Here is a 16,508-nt window from a genome sequence, read left to right as displayed (position 1 = left end):
TAACAACAATAATAATGGGCAAAAAATATTTGTACTTGTGCAAATTGAATCAAAACAAACAATTTTTTTTGTGTAGCCTACAAATGGGCACCTGATTACCACTCATCATGTAGCATATGTCATACTGATGAAGTGTGTCTAATATTAGTGTCATAACTAACGAAACAAACAAAAAACTACCCAGACTTATTATTATTTTGACGTTGCCTCTATCTAAACCCTGTATTTTTGTTTTTTTCTGAGCACATTTTTACTGCCCGCTTCCACATTGTCTTACGGTAAAACATGGACGCCACATCAAACAGCAGCAGTCAGTGCAGTTTGTTGGGATAAACATCATTATTTTAGGTGAGTTTATCTCTTACGTTCGCTATATTCTTTATATATTTTCAGTGACTACCGCTAAATCGGCTCAAACTGTTTACTTCCATGGACTGCGGTGGACGTAGCGCAGTGAAAGACACGAGGACACCAGGCATGTGTTACCTTGTTGTAGCTACATGCTAGTAGCGAGCTAACCGTGAACGAAACTCCCTTTAAAAATCAATCAAGTTAATGTTGCGTGCTGTATATTCAACAGAGACTTTCGCCTCATACATTAAGACTTCATATCTGGTGATTTTAAATGTTTTTGTTTTATTCCGGAGTGGTAGGGACTAGCAGACAGGATTATTATTCCTCAATTTTAGACTTTGAGGAGAGTTAAAGATGCGCAGACCCGAACATATAACGTTATTTTGCTCATACATAAAATTGTCAAAACGTTAAGTAACGTTATTTTTGAATACGTTGAGGATTGCGCCGGAAATAATTATATGTTGTTATAATTTACATAACTTATTCAGAAAAAAAGTTTATATCGACACAAGCTTGTCAATAAGCAATATTTTTTTAAAATGCCGGATTTTTGGCTGCAGTTTGGTTCTGAGACTTAAATGGACTTTATTGATCAACAGGGAAACTGCTTGGTTACAGCAGCTCAGATGCACATAGAAAAACTAAACAAAAAAAACAAGTAAGTAATTAAATAAATAAAATTAAATTTAAAAAAACAGTAAAAAGAAAAATAGATACACCTACCGAAAACAAACCGTAATAAAATAAACATAAATAAAATAAAATATAATTAAAAAATATATAAGAATAGAATAAAATGCCCTTATTGTCATTCTCCTGTGTACAGAGATTGGAGAGCTTCTCCTTGTCATTGCATGAAGTAGATGGGTGCAGTAGGAAACACGCACTGTTTCCAGTTTCCTGTGTCAGTGTTGACACACGTGGGCAGCTGCTCAACAACAGTTAATCATAGAGTCGTCCACCAGGTGGCGTGCTGTAGTCAACTGGCTGCAGGTTCATTAACAGCCTGGGAGGATGTGCTTTGTAAAGCCGCCCCGTGCAGGTTTTACCTGGAGCTGAAGTTTCTCCCTGTCATTGATTCTGCAGACCTGCATTACATCATCGTTCACAATGATAACTCCTGCTTTCGACCTGAGCCAAGAGCCCGACTACCTGATCCTCAGCATCCGCGTGCCCTACACCCGAACGTCAGAGTTTGACCTTTTCATCGACGGAACGGACTTCAAGTTCTACGCAAAGCCCTACTTTCTGAGGTGAGTTACCTGGTTTAAAGTTTACTTATCTATGTCAGTCTTGATATAACTTGTTGTTTTTTTATTGGCAGATTAACTCTTCCTGGGAGAATCGTGGAGGATGGGAGGGAAACAGCCAAGTTTGACATCGATAAAGGTCAGTTTTCCTCATTGCATCATCGCACCACATGTGCAAACTCTGTGTTAAAGTGGTGAAATAGCAGAACAGTGTTTTATGAAATGCACTCCAAAGCCAAAGTTTGGCTCCGGTATCAGTCTCTGTAGAAACATATCTGGATGTGCAGCAAGATCATTTCACACAGCTTTTCTTTTGCTTCTGCTGTCAAATATGATTCAACCTGTCATCAGTTTCATTGATTCTTGTAAAATTCAGGACTTAGTCCAAGCAGCATTGTAGCAGGATGTCTGTCCTTCTCTCAAGTGTGAGATATTGGCAGAGAAGGAAAAACAGTAATTCAACTTCTCTGTGTGTGTGTTCAAATAATGACAGACAAACAAGTAAAACACATTTTTCACTCTACTATCTGTTTCCAAGTTCTAATAACAGTTATTTGTTCCATTGTCTAGCAGCGACAAATACTATGTGCACACTGTGCGCTATCATTCATACTAACTACTAAGAGCTTCGTTTGGACCTTTTGTTGTGTTTTGGATTTAGCAAAGTTTCATAGTGAAGAGACAGACGTGAAGTTCAGGAAGAAAGAGAAAGAGAATATTGGTTCCTGGTTGAAAATAATTACTGCACCTTCTCATTTATCCTTCCCATGTATATAGTGCATAGCTTTTGTATTTTATTTAAGTTATTGTTATTGCAGCAAAAGTGAGAACCACTAGTAAAAAATAAATAAATAAAATAAAATAAAATAAGTCTAAGAAAGTAAGATTTAAAAAAAAATATGATGATAATAAAATAAGAAAATATTATTATTAATAAAAAATAACAACATCAATAATAATATATAATACGTAAAAAAATAATAAAATATAACGGAAAAATAATAATTAAAAAAAAAATAAATACATAAAATAAATAATATTCTGACTTAGACTTTATTGATCCACAAGGGAAATTCCTTGATTACAGGAGCTCAGCTGCACATAAAAAAATAAAATAGGTTTAAGAAAGTAAGAAAATATGTATATAATATATAATAATAATATAATATATAATGTGTCGTACTTGTGAAGTGTGTCAAATATTAGAGCTACAACTAACAATGAAAACAGAAGGTTTTCAGGAGGACTCTAAGGCGCAGGGGTATGATCTACATGTGGTTCTTTTTGGTCATAAGTGCTTAAGAAACACCTGCATCTTTTTCCACTGGTGTATATTTGATGCACTGACACAGTGTAAACACATTTACATGATTGTGTGTGGTAGTGGTGAGCTGTCACACCCTCGTAAGATCCCTAAACATGGTTCAAGAAGCAGTGATTGATGTAGTTTCTGCTCCGGGTCAATCAGCCGCGGTAAATTAGCCTCCGTGATCGCGTTATTTCGTCCCATTTAAGGGGCCACTGGAGCCACCTGTAATGTCATAATGATCACAGCCTGCAGGCATCAACGGCGGCGGCTCAAGTGGGATTTCTTTAACTTGATAACGAGGAAATCATAACGACTATTGGCACGTGGCGTTGACGACTTACCTCTCACTTCCTGCCAGCGTGATCCGTCTTGTGACTTTTCTGTTGCACTTAATCACTTGTAACGATCTGTGCAGAGCTGGCGGCCTCATGGATTCTGACACCTCGACGTCCGTCTGTCAGCGCGGCCCCCGCTAACACGCTGCGTCTCAATAAGCCTGCAACATCTGCCGATGAAGCTCCGCTAATGAGTGGCCTTGTTTAGACTTGTAATGAGCAATCATTAGGATCCCTCTTCCAGGCTCTCCCCTCTGCAGAGCCGGCATCTCCAGCAATTAGTCAGCGTCTATTGTGAAGCGCTTCTAAGCCGTAACACTCGGGCGCATTGAAATTTTACGAGGCCTTCAGGCGGCCATCAAATTATCTCTGTGGTGCGGCCAAGTCGTTCACGCCGTCAATTGCGCGCTGCCTCTTTAGTTTTTAACGGCAGTTTGTAAAGCGGCTCCTTAAGTTTTCAAGTGTACAGATGGCCTGACTGGTCGGCCATTTTTTTTTTTTTTTTTTTGCATAAAGATGCTTTATTCAAAATCTGTGACTTCACTAATTAGTCTGTGATGATGTCGTCGTCTCCTGCCCCCGTGGGTGTTGTCATGCGGCTCTTTAACATGATCGCTCGGCCTCGTGTGATCTCTGAAAACTGCAAAGGCAATAAATACCGCTGCTTAAGAGAGCGCGGCTGTTAGAATGATTATTTAATCTTTAATGGAATTTAAAGATCCAGCGTTGAATTGAGCAGATCTATCAGACAAAAATGGGATAAAGTTTCCTTGTTAACTCACAGGGAGCAGGACCTTTACCACTCCAGGACCTCGCTGTTATATGACACTAACGGACTTTCAGCTGGTTAAAGAAGAAATGTGTTTTATTCAGAAAGAATGAAAAGGAACTGAATTCAGTTTCTTCTAAAAACAAACAAAAAAACCTTCAACATTTTTTTTTCTTTTAGTAACGTTGTAAAACTGGGAGGTACTGATAAACAAGTGCATCACCTTTTATTATCCTTCTGGTTTTTTTATTATATTTTCATATACACACCGATCAGGCGTAACATTATGACCACCGCCCCTGCTCTTTACCTTATACACGGACAGCAAATTAAGTTCTCACATGATGCTGCTCTCTTAATTAATTAATTAATTAATGTCCAAGTAATAATTATGCTGTCTCTGGTTTTGACTTAAACATGTCCAAGACTAAAGAACTGGTAATTAATTTTAGCAGGAAACAAAGCAAACCTGCTGCTACATAAGTAATATGTTATTTACTTCTTTCTCCTGTCAGTGGTCATAATGTTGTGGCTGACTGGTGTGTTAGCCGGTATGAGGGCTCCATTTGGATAAATAAACCGTCTTCACGTCCTTTGTTGCTGCAGGTCTGTTCACCGTTCGGGTCCCTAAAGAAACAGCCGGGGAACATTTCGAAGGACTTCAGATGCTGACGAGTCTCCTCGCGCCCAAAGGTTCTCGTTCGGCCAAACCGCTGGTGGAGGACGTGAGCGCGGGTGAGTGAGGTTCATCCATCAGTTCGAAGACGGTGTGTGGTGTGTGGTGTGACGGTGAGACGCTAACCTGGAATCAAACCTGCCTCGTCAAAGGGTGCGGTGAAAGTGCAGCGGATGATGAAGAGGAAGATGAAGAAGAGTTTGACTGGCAGGTGGAGCAGGAGGTTTACATGGAGAGATCTGAGGAGGAGCTGAGAGGCCTGCAGAAATATGGATTCGGAAATCAGAGGTCTGGAGTCTTTGCCAGATTACAGGTGGTGTATAAATATATATTTTGCACATTAAATCCTACATAAATATAGTTTCCACTGCTTTACTAGACTTGACGTGCTGGTTTATGCCCTGACAGGAGGAGCTGAGTGATGTGATCGATGTCAAGAACCCAGAGGGAACATCAGCGGCGGAGAGGAGGCAGGCTCGGCTGGAAGCAGAGGCGTCGGCGTTCTCTCCCGACCATTACCTGTGAGTTTAACAAAAAAAAAAACACTCACTGAGCCCCCCCCTCACGCTATTTCCATCCTCTGACATCCACGTGTCACTGCAGGGCTGATTTGTTTGAGGACGATGAGGTGAAGCGGCTGCTGAAGTTTCGACCGTGGTGGACAAAGCTGAGTCCTCCCACAGAGAAGAAGAAGGAAGAAGAAGGAGAAGAAGGAGAAGGAGAATGTGGTGAGTTTGTGTCATCTTATCATAATCTGCTTCAGTGCAGTAGCTTCCTGCAGAAGTAACTCACTTACAAGTAAAAGTGGTGCCTTGAGAATCCTCCTGAGGTGACTGGATTGAGTTATTATTGGGAAATGCACTCAAGGTATTAAAGGAAAAGTACTTGCTCTGCAAAAAAAAAAAGAAACATTATTGGTATAAGTAACATTATTAAAGAGGTGTAGGGATGTGAAAGCGGCGGTTTACAGTTGGAGATGGTTGTTTGAGTTGGTTTATGAATAAGACATGAATGTACAGTACTTATGTACAGTATCTTTAAACAACGCAACCGTGAGCGAGATCTCTTCATAAAATCCAGTTTTATTTTCGCGTCTCCTTGCAGTTACATCGTGGTCCACTAGGGGCCCGCGGACCCCCGATTGAGAGTCAGTGGTTTAGCTTAGTGGCTCCCCTAAAGAGTCTGCATGCTACAAAGTTGTACACACACAAATCTTGTACATATTTTATTTTATAGTTTTCAAGAGAATTTTTTTATGTGAAACTGTGACCAAGCAATTTTCCTTGTGAAGAAGTTAAACTAATCCAATTGTGGTCCCACATCTGGAATTTTCATTTTTATCATTCAACATATATATCATCTCATCCTCTGTTATGAAAAGCAGTAACTACACATTAGATGCAGTGGAGAGTAGAACTGTACAAAAGGACAAAGCTAAAATAATGGCAGATCCAAAAGTTTCCCAGAAGAACATTGAAATATCATGAGACGGTTTTAATGTTATTTACTTCTCCTTCGGTCATAATGTTGTGGCTGATTTATCTATGTTAGTGTATGGAGCAGGACAGGGGAGTCAGGAAGAATAAGAAGAGAGGAGGAAGAGAGAAAAGAGGATGGGGAGGAGAAGGTGGATAGATAAAGTGAGAAAGAAGAAGAAGGTGAGGAGGAGGGGAAGAATATGAAGGAGGAGGAAGGTCAAATGAGATGGAAGAAGAGGAAGAAAATTGCAAATTGTCATAATATTATAGTAAATATACTCTGGAGTAGAGTGTGCATGTACAGTAAATACTGCATGTGTGGAGCAATAAGCTCATTAGGTAATAATTTAGCATCTTCTCAGAAGTCACCAGTGGAGCAGTGACTGACGGCTGCCAGAAGGTGGCATTAAATTGCAAAAATTGGGAGGGTAATCATGCATTGTTTGTTATTATTGGAGCAAATTAAACTACACTTAGTGATCATTTTACTGCTCCCAGTGGTGCCATTAGTGAAGTGTAACGCTAGATATATGCAGGCTTGCAAACAGGAATGTGATCGCTGTGCTTTATGTCTGCCAGACACGGACATTGTTCTCTGACAATATACCAATCCCCAAAGGACGCATGAGTCTTTTTTCCCCCCTCTTCTGAAAGGAAAGGGAGACCTCTAACCAGCCTGCTGCACGGAGCTGCTGTCCCCACCACATGCCTCAGGCAGCTCGGGCAGAAAAGATTATTTAGAGATTGAACTCTAATCGTTGCGGCTCTCTGCCGCCTGCTGACCAATTTAAACGAGCACATTGGGAGAGCTGAGGCTGCAGAGCTGGGCTCTCAATTTTCCAATCAGCTGCCATCTGTTCCCAATCGCTGGCTCATGCGTGTAGATCGGGACGTGATGCTCGTTGGCTTGGAGATTCCCAGCTTCGCTTCTTTTTACCCAGCCTCTCTTCCGCTGGAGTGGTAGCTCGTTAACCTTATAGGTTCTCCCTCTAATCGTGCCATCCCGCTCTCCTAATTCCAGCGCTTCCACCAATTAAGCAGCCGCACGGCTCACAGCTGCAGCCTGTGTGGCGCGGCGCAGTGCACGGGTGTCGCACACTTAACGGAGGATTTAGATTAAACAGATAGCGTTATCGCAGGAGGGAGGGAGTGCTGCCGGCGTTTGTGTATCGTTTTTTTTTTTTTTTTTTTCTACAAGGGCCCGATAGCTGAAGAGCAGCCATCAGTCAGCGATGCAAAGGCCATTAGCCGCAGTCTAGAGTTTAGACTCCGGAGAACATTACGGTTCCCCGCGGCCCCCGCCGGCTCCCTCGCCTCATCTTGCATTCCGAGACGGAGCGGCTCAGTCGGCAGCCCCGGCGTAGATGAATGGGCCAAATTAAACTTAATGGCTTGATTGACAGCTCGAATGGCATTAGCCGCGGCTGAGTGTGAAGAATGGCGTCGGTCAGGAGCTCTTTAAGCGGCCCCGCCGTCAAATCTTAAAAAGCTTGCTCATGATTTTAACACTTTGTCGTATATTTCAAATGGAGAAATCACCCTCCTCCTCATCCCACCACCACCGGCGCTGCCTTCGCTTCTGCTAAGTCTGATATATATGTCACCTGACAGATGGATGTGGACACAAGTGCTAATGAGGTAGAAACTGGCCTCTTTGTGCTCTCCGGTGTCGGGGCCAGCGCGCTGACAGGCCACAGCTGTCCACCGCAGCCCGGTTTTAAGGCCTAATTGGTCCTGACAGCTCGGCCTCCCTCCGCCTGCTCCAACTCTGTTACGTCTAAGGTTAGAAGTTTGACCTCTGACCAACTTAGATACCCTTCTGTTGATTTAGGCTACCGGGTTTATCGTTTGTGCCGACTGCTCATTAACTGTCCCTCCGATTTGATGCTTGACATGATCGCAGTGTGCGAGCGAGCGCTCGCCATCGCCCGTGGCTGTCGCATTTTGACCTCCAGCGCTCGTGCAAATTTCCGCGAGCGTTTCCCAGCCCTCAGCAGCGTTTCGACGAGGCATATTTGCGCCGTGCCATCGGGCCATCTGGACCTGTAGAGAGCAGCGACGAGCCAGGCTGCCGTTCCAACTGGAGGAATTAGGTCAGAAATTAATTTGCAATCAGCACAAGCCCTCGTACGCTGCGTGCTAATGCCCACCAGGATTGACTGGCTCCGCGGCGGAGATGAATGAGCGTCGTAAATCTATCAGGTCTGCGGAGTTAATAGAAAATGTATCAGCGCCTTGAGGGCTGCCTTGTCCATCTCGCTCTGCGTGTTTGTGAACGTGGGGTTTAAGTGGGATTGCATGGCGTGTTTCCACAGAATAAATAAACCCAGTTGCTCTACGTCAGCATTCGCATGCACCAGATGCACCTTTTGTTTTCATGTTTGCATTCCTCAGGTGTTTGTGCTCTGGCACGTTTGCCAGACGCTGGCAGCACATTTGCTTGTTTAGTTGTGTGTTTTCACATCCTCCTCTCTCCTCTCGATGCGTGCGATCTTTATGTCTGCTCGACTGCGCTCTCCCTCTGCAGCTGCACCAACGAGGGACTCAGGTAGCGTCTGCAGGGAGCTGAAACCCTGACGTAATGCAGCAGGAATCTCCTTCGCAGCACAGCCAAGTTCCCGCTGCAGCCAGAGGGATCGTTCTGAAGCGCTCGCAAGCGTGTGTGTATCCGTGTGTATATCTAAATCGAATGTGCATGTTTGCGTGTCCAGCCAATACACACCTTGTACATCAGGGGTTGTGAGCAGGAACTCTCCTTTTCTCATGCAGAGAGAGAAATTGCTTTCAGCTGTTTTTATAAGCAGCCGTGATGGGGAGGGGGGGGGGACTGTTGCTGTCGATGCTCAGCGCGCCTTTCAATGCTGAACGATGCAGATCACTTAAATGGGATTGAAGTCTGTTTGTGTCGCCTCATTAGGCTTGCCACGGATCCCCATTAAGCAGATGTCTCATTCAGAAGGCAACAGTTAGTGGATCTGCACAGAGCAGAGACGTACGGGTTGTCAGATATGGTTTTTGTGTAACTGGGCTTAAAAGTTTCCTGATGTAGAGGAGGATAGACGCTATTATTAGCTGCCTAATGCCATCGGCTTTTTTAATTCACCTTATTTAACGTGGGACCGAAAGTTTGTTGTGTGCAGCCTCGCATGCTTCACAACAGTTCACATGTGGAAACGGTGTTCTCCACCACCCACTTCGTCCACAGCGAAACACGTTACCGACAGGAAAAGGGTTTGTCCCCCTCCTGTTTTTTTGGATCCTATCTGATCTCAACTCAGCTTTAAGTGCGTGTGTTCACACCTGGCAATAACCTGCGTCTCCAGATCTATATGCAAATAAAACCCTGACATCATCAGCGGCGCTGCAGAATATTTTAACAGCTGATGAGTCTAATGAATCTCCACCGCCGCTCCAGGACCCGAGAGCAGCTCCGTTTTATGTGTCATGACTTTGGCTTCACACATTAAGTTATTATTCACTGATCTCCACCCTGACGTTAGTTAGACCTGGATTAAAACTCCAACCCTAGAAGTTTCCACACACACGCCATTAATCTCTGATGATTAATCGGTAAAGGAGGAAGTTACACATGTGGTTCCTCGTACATCAACATGACCACATCAATGATTAACATGGAATAACACTAATGTGCTCATACTCAGTGCTTTCATTTGTTTGCTTAGATTTATTTATTTTACAGTTGGTGAATAGCGACACGGAGAGAGTGTTTTAAAAGGCTCTCGTTACTAAAGAACAGACATCACTTACGGTGCTTTATCCTTTTCAGGTGATCATTTATAAAAGTGCTTTCTGAATGAATGATGAATGAGAGGATATTTTTGATGTGCGAAACAGAAACGAATTTAGTTCATCGTTTTCTCAAAAAGTTCCCTTTCAAACTCTAACTACGAGGTTAGTAAAACGGCGCGCGTCTCACATCTATCTGATCTAGCCTTTGTGTGGTCGTAATGTTCGGGAGAGAGGGGGACTGAACCGATGTTTGTTGGACTGTTTATCCCTCCAGGCTCAACCGTGTGCCTCATTACGCTGATGCAAAATGGTTTCAATGTGTATTTCATGTGAAAGCCGTTGCTTGTGGCCGAGGAGCACGCTCAAATGATGTGCTTGCGGCCTGGACAGTTTGTAAAGTCATACCAAATTTACATCAGAAGTTTACATGTGTAAAACAAAACAAAAAAAAAAAAAAAGAAGAATGTATGCAACTCCTTCTCAGCTTAACCACCGTCACCGCCTCTCACACCCACTTCTGGATTCTTTGGCTTCACAAATCAGTCAGAGGCACATTTTAAACGCAGACTGTCTCATCTCCTTTTACTGTAAAGTCTTTGTTCTCGTGCAGCTGTATCGTTCACCGACGACGAGAAAGAGCAGCTGAGGAAATTCACCAACCGCTCCTACCTGCTGGATAAGGCGTCCCGTTACCAGGCGTGGCTCGGCCTCGTCGACGTCCTGCTGGCTTACTCCTACGAAGTGCGCTCCACCGAGGGGGAGCACAGTGTGAGTGTGTGTGTGCGTACGTACGTGTGAAGAGGCAACTCCTCCTGAGCTGCACTTAGTCTTGGATGACAAAGCCCTCTATCCTCACATCCTTTAGACCCCCTTCCATTTCATTCAGAGCCTTAAGAGATTACCAGCAGATCCCAGAGCTCAGTCCAGGCCTCCGTGTCTCTCTCCTCTAAGGTAGTGGCAGAAAGGCCAAACTTGATTTCAGGCAAGGTTGATTTCACAGTTAAAGACACTTCATGCCATGTGTCACATATTTGATACAGCAGGATATTTAATGATAGCCCCGCTGTGAAATTATTGAATTTCCACCAAATGGAGGGATTTCAGAACAAATCTCCAAATGTTTTTCGAAGGGTTTGCAGCTGCTTCTCCCATGAGTTTCTTTCCAAGAATTTCTTGCGTTGGCTCCTGTCTGTTATTATCATAATGATAAGCAGTTCCCATCCGTCCTGCAGGTGGAGTCACCGTGGACCATCAGGAAACTCAGTGGAACTTTGTGCTGGCTGGAGGTGAGTCAGTTATTACCCAGTGACAGAGAGATCAAGGTCAGATCTTCTTTATTATCTACTGCACATAATAAAATATTACAGTGAATGCCCCATTAGATAACCAGTGGCTCATTCATTTTTCTGCACATGCACAACGACAGCCGATTTTAACCACCAATTACCCTAACAAGCACATCTTTGGTACGTTTACATGCACATGAAAAAAAAAAAGAATTCTTGCCCCAATCCGACTTTAACTGGACAACATAAGCGCACGTTAACATGTTACACCAACTAAAATCGGAGTTCATCTTATCCAGTTCATCTTACCCAGATAAAGCAATTGGAAATCTTTTTTTTTTCCCGGCATCTACACACGTAATCGGACTTTAACCAACACTTTAAACGGTTGCGTGCATGTGCTCCACAACCGATGCGCTGGCGTATGAACATGAAACAAAAAACTTCCAAGAAAGTCGGTTGCACAAGAAGAAGAAGAGGGTAAACAGAGCCGGTAGAAGAACCACCATATTATTTATAATAGAATAATAGCACTAAAATATATATTTACATACACAAAATAGAGCTCCACAGATATAAGTAAGTCCTGGTGTAGGACGGCATGATGCTGCCACCACTGTGCTTCACTTCAGAGATGGCCAGTTTTTAAGGACATCTTGGTGGGAACCAAGCTGGTAAATTGTACTACATAATCAAAAGTGCATGTGTGAAGGGGTGCATGTGCTTGAAGCCACTAAATATAAATGAATCCAGGTTGGTTTGTAGACATTCTTTCACTGTATCTTGTATTTGTGTTCGTGGATACACTTTTTGGAGTCTATTTGTTTTTCTCCAGGTGAGGTTAATGTTGCCATGGACGTACCAAACCGCAGCTAGAATAGGTCTCACTTTGTGACTTTATTGACCCATGACCCATTAAAACATTTCACACTGACTAAAGATGTTATAATATAGTAATATAATGCAGCATTTCATAGTTCATCGTCTTTTTTTTTTTTTATCATCCTGCTGTTAATCCCAGGACTTGCAGCAGCAGCCGCAGACACGGTTTGCGTTTCATAGGGTTTATAAAGTGAAATCGAGAAATTCTTGAGGGGAGTGTCAAAAAAAGTTGAAGTGAAGGCATCTATTTTGTGGATTTCACGCGTACAGTTTCACAGTGTCAATATGCCGACAGCTGCATCTGAGTTTGAAGAGGGATTAGAGGCCCTGGCTGATTTTTTATTTTTTTTTTTCTCCAGACACATCCACCTCCGACACTCGCAGACAAACTGTCCAGGTTCAGGTTAGGTAGAACTCTGCCCGTGTCACTGCTTTGTATCGCTCTTTAATGTATAGCAGCAGCAGCAGCAGCAGGTGTTCTGGTTCAAAAAGAAAATGATAGGGTGTGTGTGGTCTGTCTGCCTGCCTGCTCAAAAGCTGCCACTACACAATCACTTGAGCGTGTAATGTGAGTGAATGGCATTAGAGACAGGAGCCCCTCCCTGTGTGAGCAGCGTGTCTTAACACATGTCTGCTATAAGAGGACACTTTTGAAAAGATGTTTTTCCCTCTCAGACTGATGGAGTCCAGATCCCATCTCACTTTCTCTGTATGCAAATAAACCCAGACATCATCTGGGGCGCAGTAGAATATTTTAACAGCTGATGGATCTCTACCGCTGCTCCACAACCGAGAACTACAGCTCTGTTTTATATGTGTGTGTGTGTGTGTCTCATGACTTGACATGTTAAGTTTTTATTTATTGAACTCCACCCTGACGTTAGTTAGACCTTCACAAAGCTCAGATTATAACTCCAACCCTGCAAGTTTCCATACACATCGTTAATCTCTGGTAATACAGGTAAATAAAGACGCCGGTGAATGAGGTAATACTTTTAACCACACGCTCCTCGTGCATCAACATGACCACATCGGTAATTAACACAGAATCACACCCAAGTGCTCACATTAAACGCTTTCACTTGCAAATTCTTACTTAGATGTGTTTATTTCTCGGTTATTTAGCAGCTTTAGCAGGACAGAATATTCTAAAAGGCTCTCATTACTGGGGAACAGACAAATGAGGCAGGAGCACATCTGTTATTATTCTGTATATTCGGGATTCAAGATCACTTTATTGATCCCTGCAGGGAAATGAGCTTGTCCAAGAGTCACGAGATGGGAAAGAACAAGACATAGACAAGAGTCAGGTAGAAGGAAAACATAAGAAACATTTATTTACAGACATTTTAGCTAAAGTGTCTTGTGTGCAGACCGTTAACCGTCTTTAATGTGACTCGGGATGCATTGCATTCACACCACCAAAGGACACATGCAGCTCCAAATGTGGATTCAGATTCTTAAATGTGAATGCATCCTGGAGGAGTTCACACCTGTCGTTTACGTGATCAGATCACACAGATCGGGTCATAATGCAACGTCTGAACAGGCCCTTTGCAATAACCGTGAAAAGTCCGGCTAGAAGTCGCATCACACTGGGTGTGATGAGGCATTTGTTCCAGTTTTACCATGAAAAGTAATTGAAGTGCAAAACAGAAGCAAATTTAGTCCAGATTTAAAGACCTACCTCAAACTACAAGGTTAGCAAAACGGCGTGCGTCTCACATTTGTCTGGGCTTGCCTTTGTGTGGTCGTAATCTTCGGGACAGATGGGAATAAACCGATGTTTGTTACCGTTTATCCCTCCAGGCCCAACTGGGTGCCTCATTATTTTGATGCAAAATGGTTTCAATGGGTATTTCATATGAAAAAAAAGCTCAATGCGTCCTGGGGGAATTCACACCTGATCGAATCACCCAGATCAGATCTTAATTCAACGTCTGAACAGGCCCTTAGTGGTTAAGATGAAACAACGTTTTGAAAGGAAAATTGCTGTTGCTCTGTTTTCCCGTCCTATTGAGTCTTTGTTGTGTCTTTGTGACTCATTCCAGCCTGTATAGTCGAAGGCGTTGGGCTCGATTAGCTTTTCTCAAGCTCAAAGTAGTGATTTCTCTGATAGTGATATGTCAACCTCGGATTCTCGCTAAAAAAGGATGAGGTCGGGTTTAAATCTTCAGTCTTACAGAAATGCAGACCAGCTTTGACTCTTCTGTTCCAAGAAGCCGTTTAACCTGAGTAATCTGGATAATGTTGCTGAGTAAACCTCTGACGGCTGTTTTGACATCAATCCTGATCAAGATTTGAGAATGTTCCACACTTGAATCAGCAAAGTTGTTCATACTTCTTGGAACAAGGCCCCTGTGTTGTTTATTCATCTACAATATATTAACCTACGGATGGATCTTATGATGCCGAAGGTGTCGTTTAATATCTGTCCGCTCCAGACAGATCAGATCATCAGATGGACGGCAGATCAGGCTGACCACATCGGTGCAAATAAACCTGACAAACTGCCTCTGCACACTTATGTCCAGATACATCTGGATTAGTTTTAGATCTTGTGCATCATATAAAGCTCGGATTAAAAATCAATGCAAGCGATTAACAGTCCCAATGCCGATTTTTTTGTTGTTTAGTTTATCACTGGGTTTAATCCGTCAGTTGCAACTCCAGCATTTTCCCTGCACTGACCATTTCACATCTCAGTGATGTGGTGGAATGCACACATTTATTCTGCTGGGGTTAGATGCAGGTATCCTATTTCTCAAAGCCTCATTACTTGATACGGGACCACAAATGTGCTGTGTTCGTGATTTTGTTGCTTCATTTGTTGCTAGATCGGTGGAAAACCACCTGAGCTGTGAAGCGGGAGGGGATGTTTGTTCAAGTCAAATCAAGCTTTATTGTCATTTTGACGTACGTGTGACTGTGATGCACCAATAATGAAATGGTGTTTCTCTCTTAGAGCCTGTGCAGACGCAGTTAAATAAGCCGAATAAGTAGTGAGAGTTAAGAGTTACCACGAGGATATGGGATGTATTTGCCTTCCCCCATTTCAGCTTTTCTCTTTATATTATCCTCCGTGAAAGACAGAATTCTCCCTTTCACAGTCATAGAGGATTATGTCCTGCCTTGTTTGTCATTTTATATTAAAAATGTGTCAAAATACCACCACGCCCCTTCTGCTGTTGCCATATAGAGCACATTTACTCTTACATTATGAACAGGAGAGAAAAAAAAATGGTGAATCCACCCACAAATCTGAATTTTAATCAAGGTCTGTTTCTATTTTATTTATTTTTTTATTAAGGGTGGGTATTAGCAAGGACTTCACAGCACGATACGTATCACGATACATGATTGCGATATCATGATATTGCGATATATTACAATATTCTATATAGTTCACTGAGAAATTTTAAATGCAGCTTGAAATGAAATACACTTCTCGCTTTGCAACTTTATCTGTCTACAGCCCTCGGACCGGAGGCAGGGAGACTCCGATCACGCTCTCTCTCCTCTGCAGGTCTGCCCCCCCCCTCTCAGTTACCATGAAGATATGAAATGTAAAAACAGAATTCTCCTTTCACAGTCATACAAGATTATGACTTGGATTATGACCACCAGTTCAAAGTTTTGCCTTGTTTGTCATTTGTGGATATAGATTAATGTGCCAAAAACACCCTCAAACTTCTTACATTGGAAACGGGGGGGCGGGCGTGTGCTCCAAAAAAAAAAAAAAAAAAAAAAACCCACTGTGACTTTTACTTGTAAAACCACAACAACCTCCTCCCACTTTGGAACTTTATCTCTGTACAGCCCTCAAGTGCAGTCACATTTCTGAAGCTGGTGCACAGCTGCTACTCCGTTGTCCCTTTACACGCAACTATAAATCAGGCTTAAATCTCACCTGACAGTTAGTTAATGAAGGCAGCTCCGCTTCTCATCTCTGCAGAGCCAGACTGGCGCTCGGCGCTCACGTGTACTGTATACGTTCGTGTTAACCATTGTTGTTGCTGCTGCTGCTGCTGCTGCAAGTTGTTTTCACACGTAACGCTGACATGTAGCCGTGCATCTGTCATGACAGACGATGCAGCCGAGCAGACGATCCTTCATTAATGTTCGGGACACATTTGAGTTAACACGCCCGCCGCAGATGTGCGCACACGTGTCCCCAGAGCGCGTTGGAATATTTTATGAGCGATAGGATCCCGCAGCGTCCTCGTTAAGCGTCGAGCTTGCACACATGAACGCCGCTTTGGGATCGGGATGGTTTTGGATTATAAACGAGTAGGGGTGGGTGTCGGCAAGAACTTTACGATACGAATCACGATACTCGACTCGCGATACGATACATTATTGTGATATTGCAATATTCTACGTAGTTCACTGATAAATTATTAAATGCAGCTTAAA

General features: G+C 43.0%; 1 protein-coding gene across 1 annotated transcript in view; it reads left to right on the top strand.

Moving 5' to 3' along the window:
- The first annotated feature begins 266 nt into the window (after positions 1 to 266).
- The window catches only part of shq1 (SHQ1, H/ACA ribonucleoprotein assembly factor), a 35,373-nt gene continuing 19,131 nt past the window's right edge, over positions 267 to 16,508 (top strand). Inside the window, exons 1-9 of the mRNA XM_047584221.1 lie at positions 267 to 348; positions 1,444 to 1,610; positions 1,682 to 1,746; positions 4,627 to 4,755; positions 4,849 to 5,009; positions 5,105 to 5,217; positions 5,300 to 5,424; positions 10,535 to 10,692; positions 11,157 to 11,210. Coding sequence (XP_047440177.1) covers positions 1,468 to 1,610; positions 1,682 to 1,746; positions 4,627 to 4,755; positions 4,849 to 5,009; positions 5,105 to 5,217; positions 5,300 to 5,424; positions 10,535 to 10,692; positions 11,157 to 11,210 — 948 coding nt within the window. The 5' untranslated portion in view covers positions 267 to 348; positions 1,444 to 1,467. The remainder of the gene's footprint in view (positions 349 to 1,443; positions 1,611 to 1,681; positions 1,747 to 4,626; positions 4,756 to 4,848; positions 5,010 to 5,104; positions 5,218 to 5,299; positions 5,425 to 10,534; positions 10,693 to 11,156; positions 11,211 to 16,508) is intronic.

This window comes from Mugil cephalus, chromosome 4 (genome assembly GCF_022458985.1).
Source record: "Mugil cephalus isolate CIBA_MC_2020 chromosome 4, CIBA_Mcephalus_1.1, whole genome shotgun sequence".
Taxonomy (NCBI): domain Eukaryota; kingdom Metazoa; phylum Chordata; class Actinopteri; order Mugiliformes; family Mugilidae; genus Mugil; species Mugil cephalus.
The sequence above is the reverse complement of the archived record's forward strand: the minus strand, read 5'-3'. Positions and strand labels throughout refer to the sequence as shown.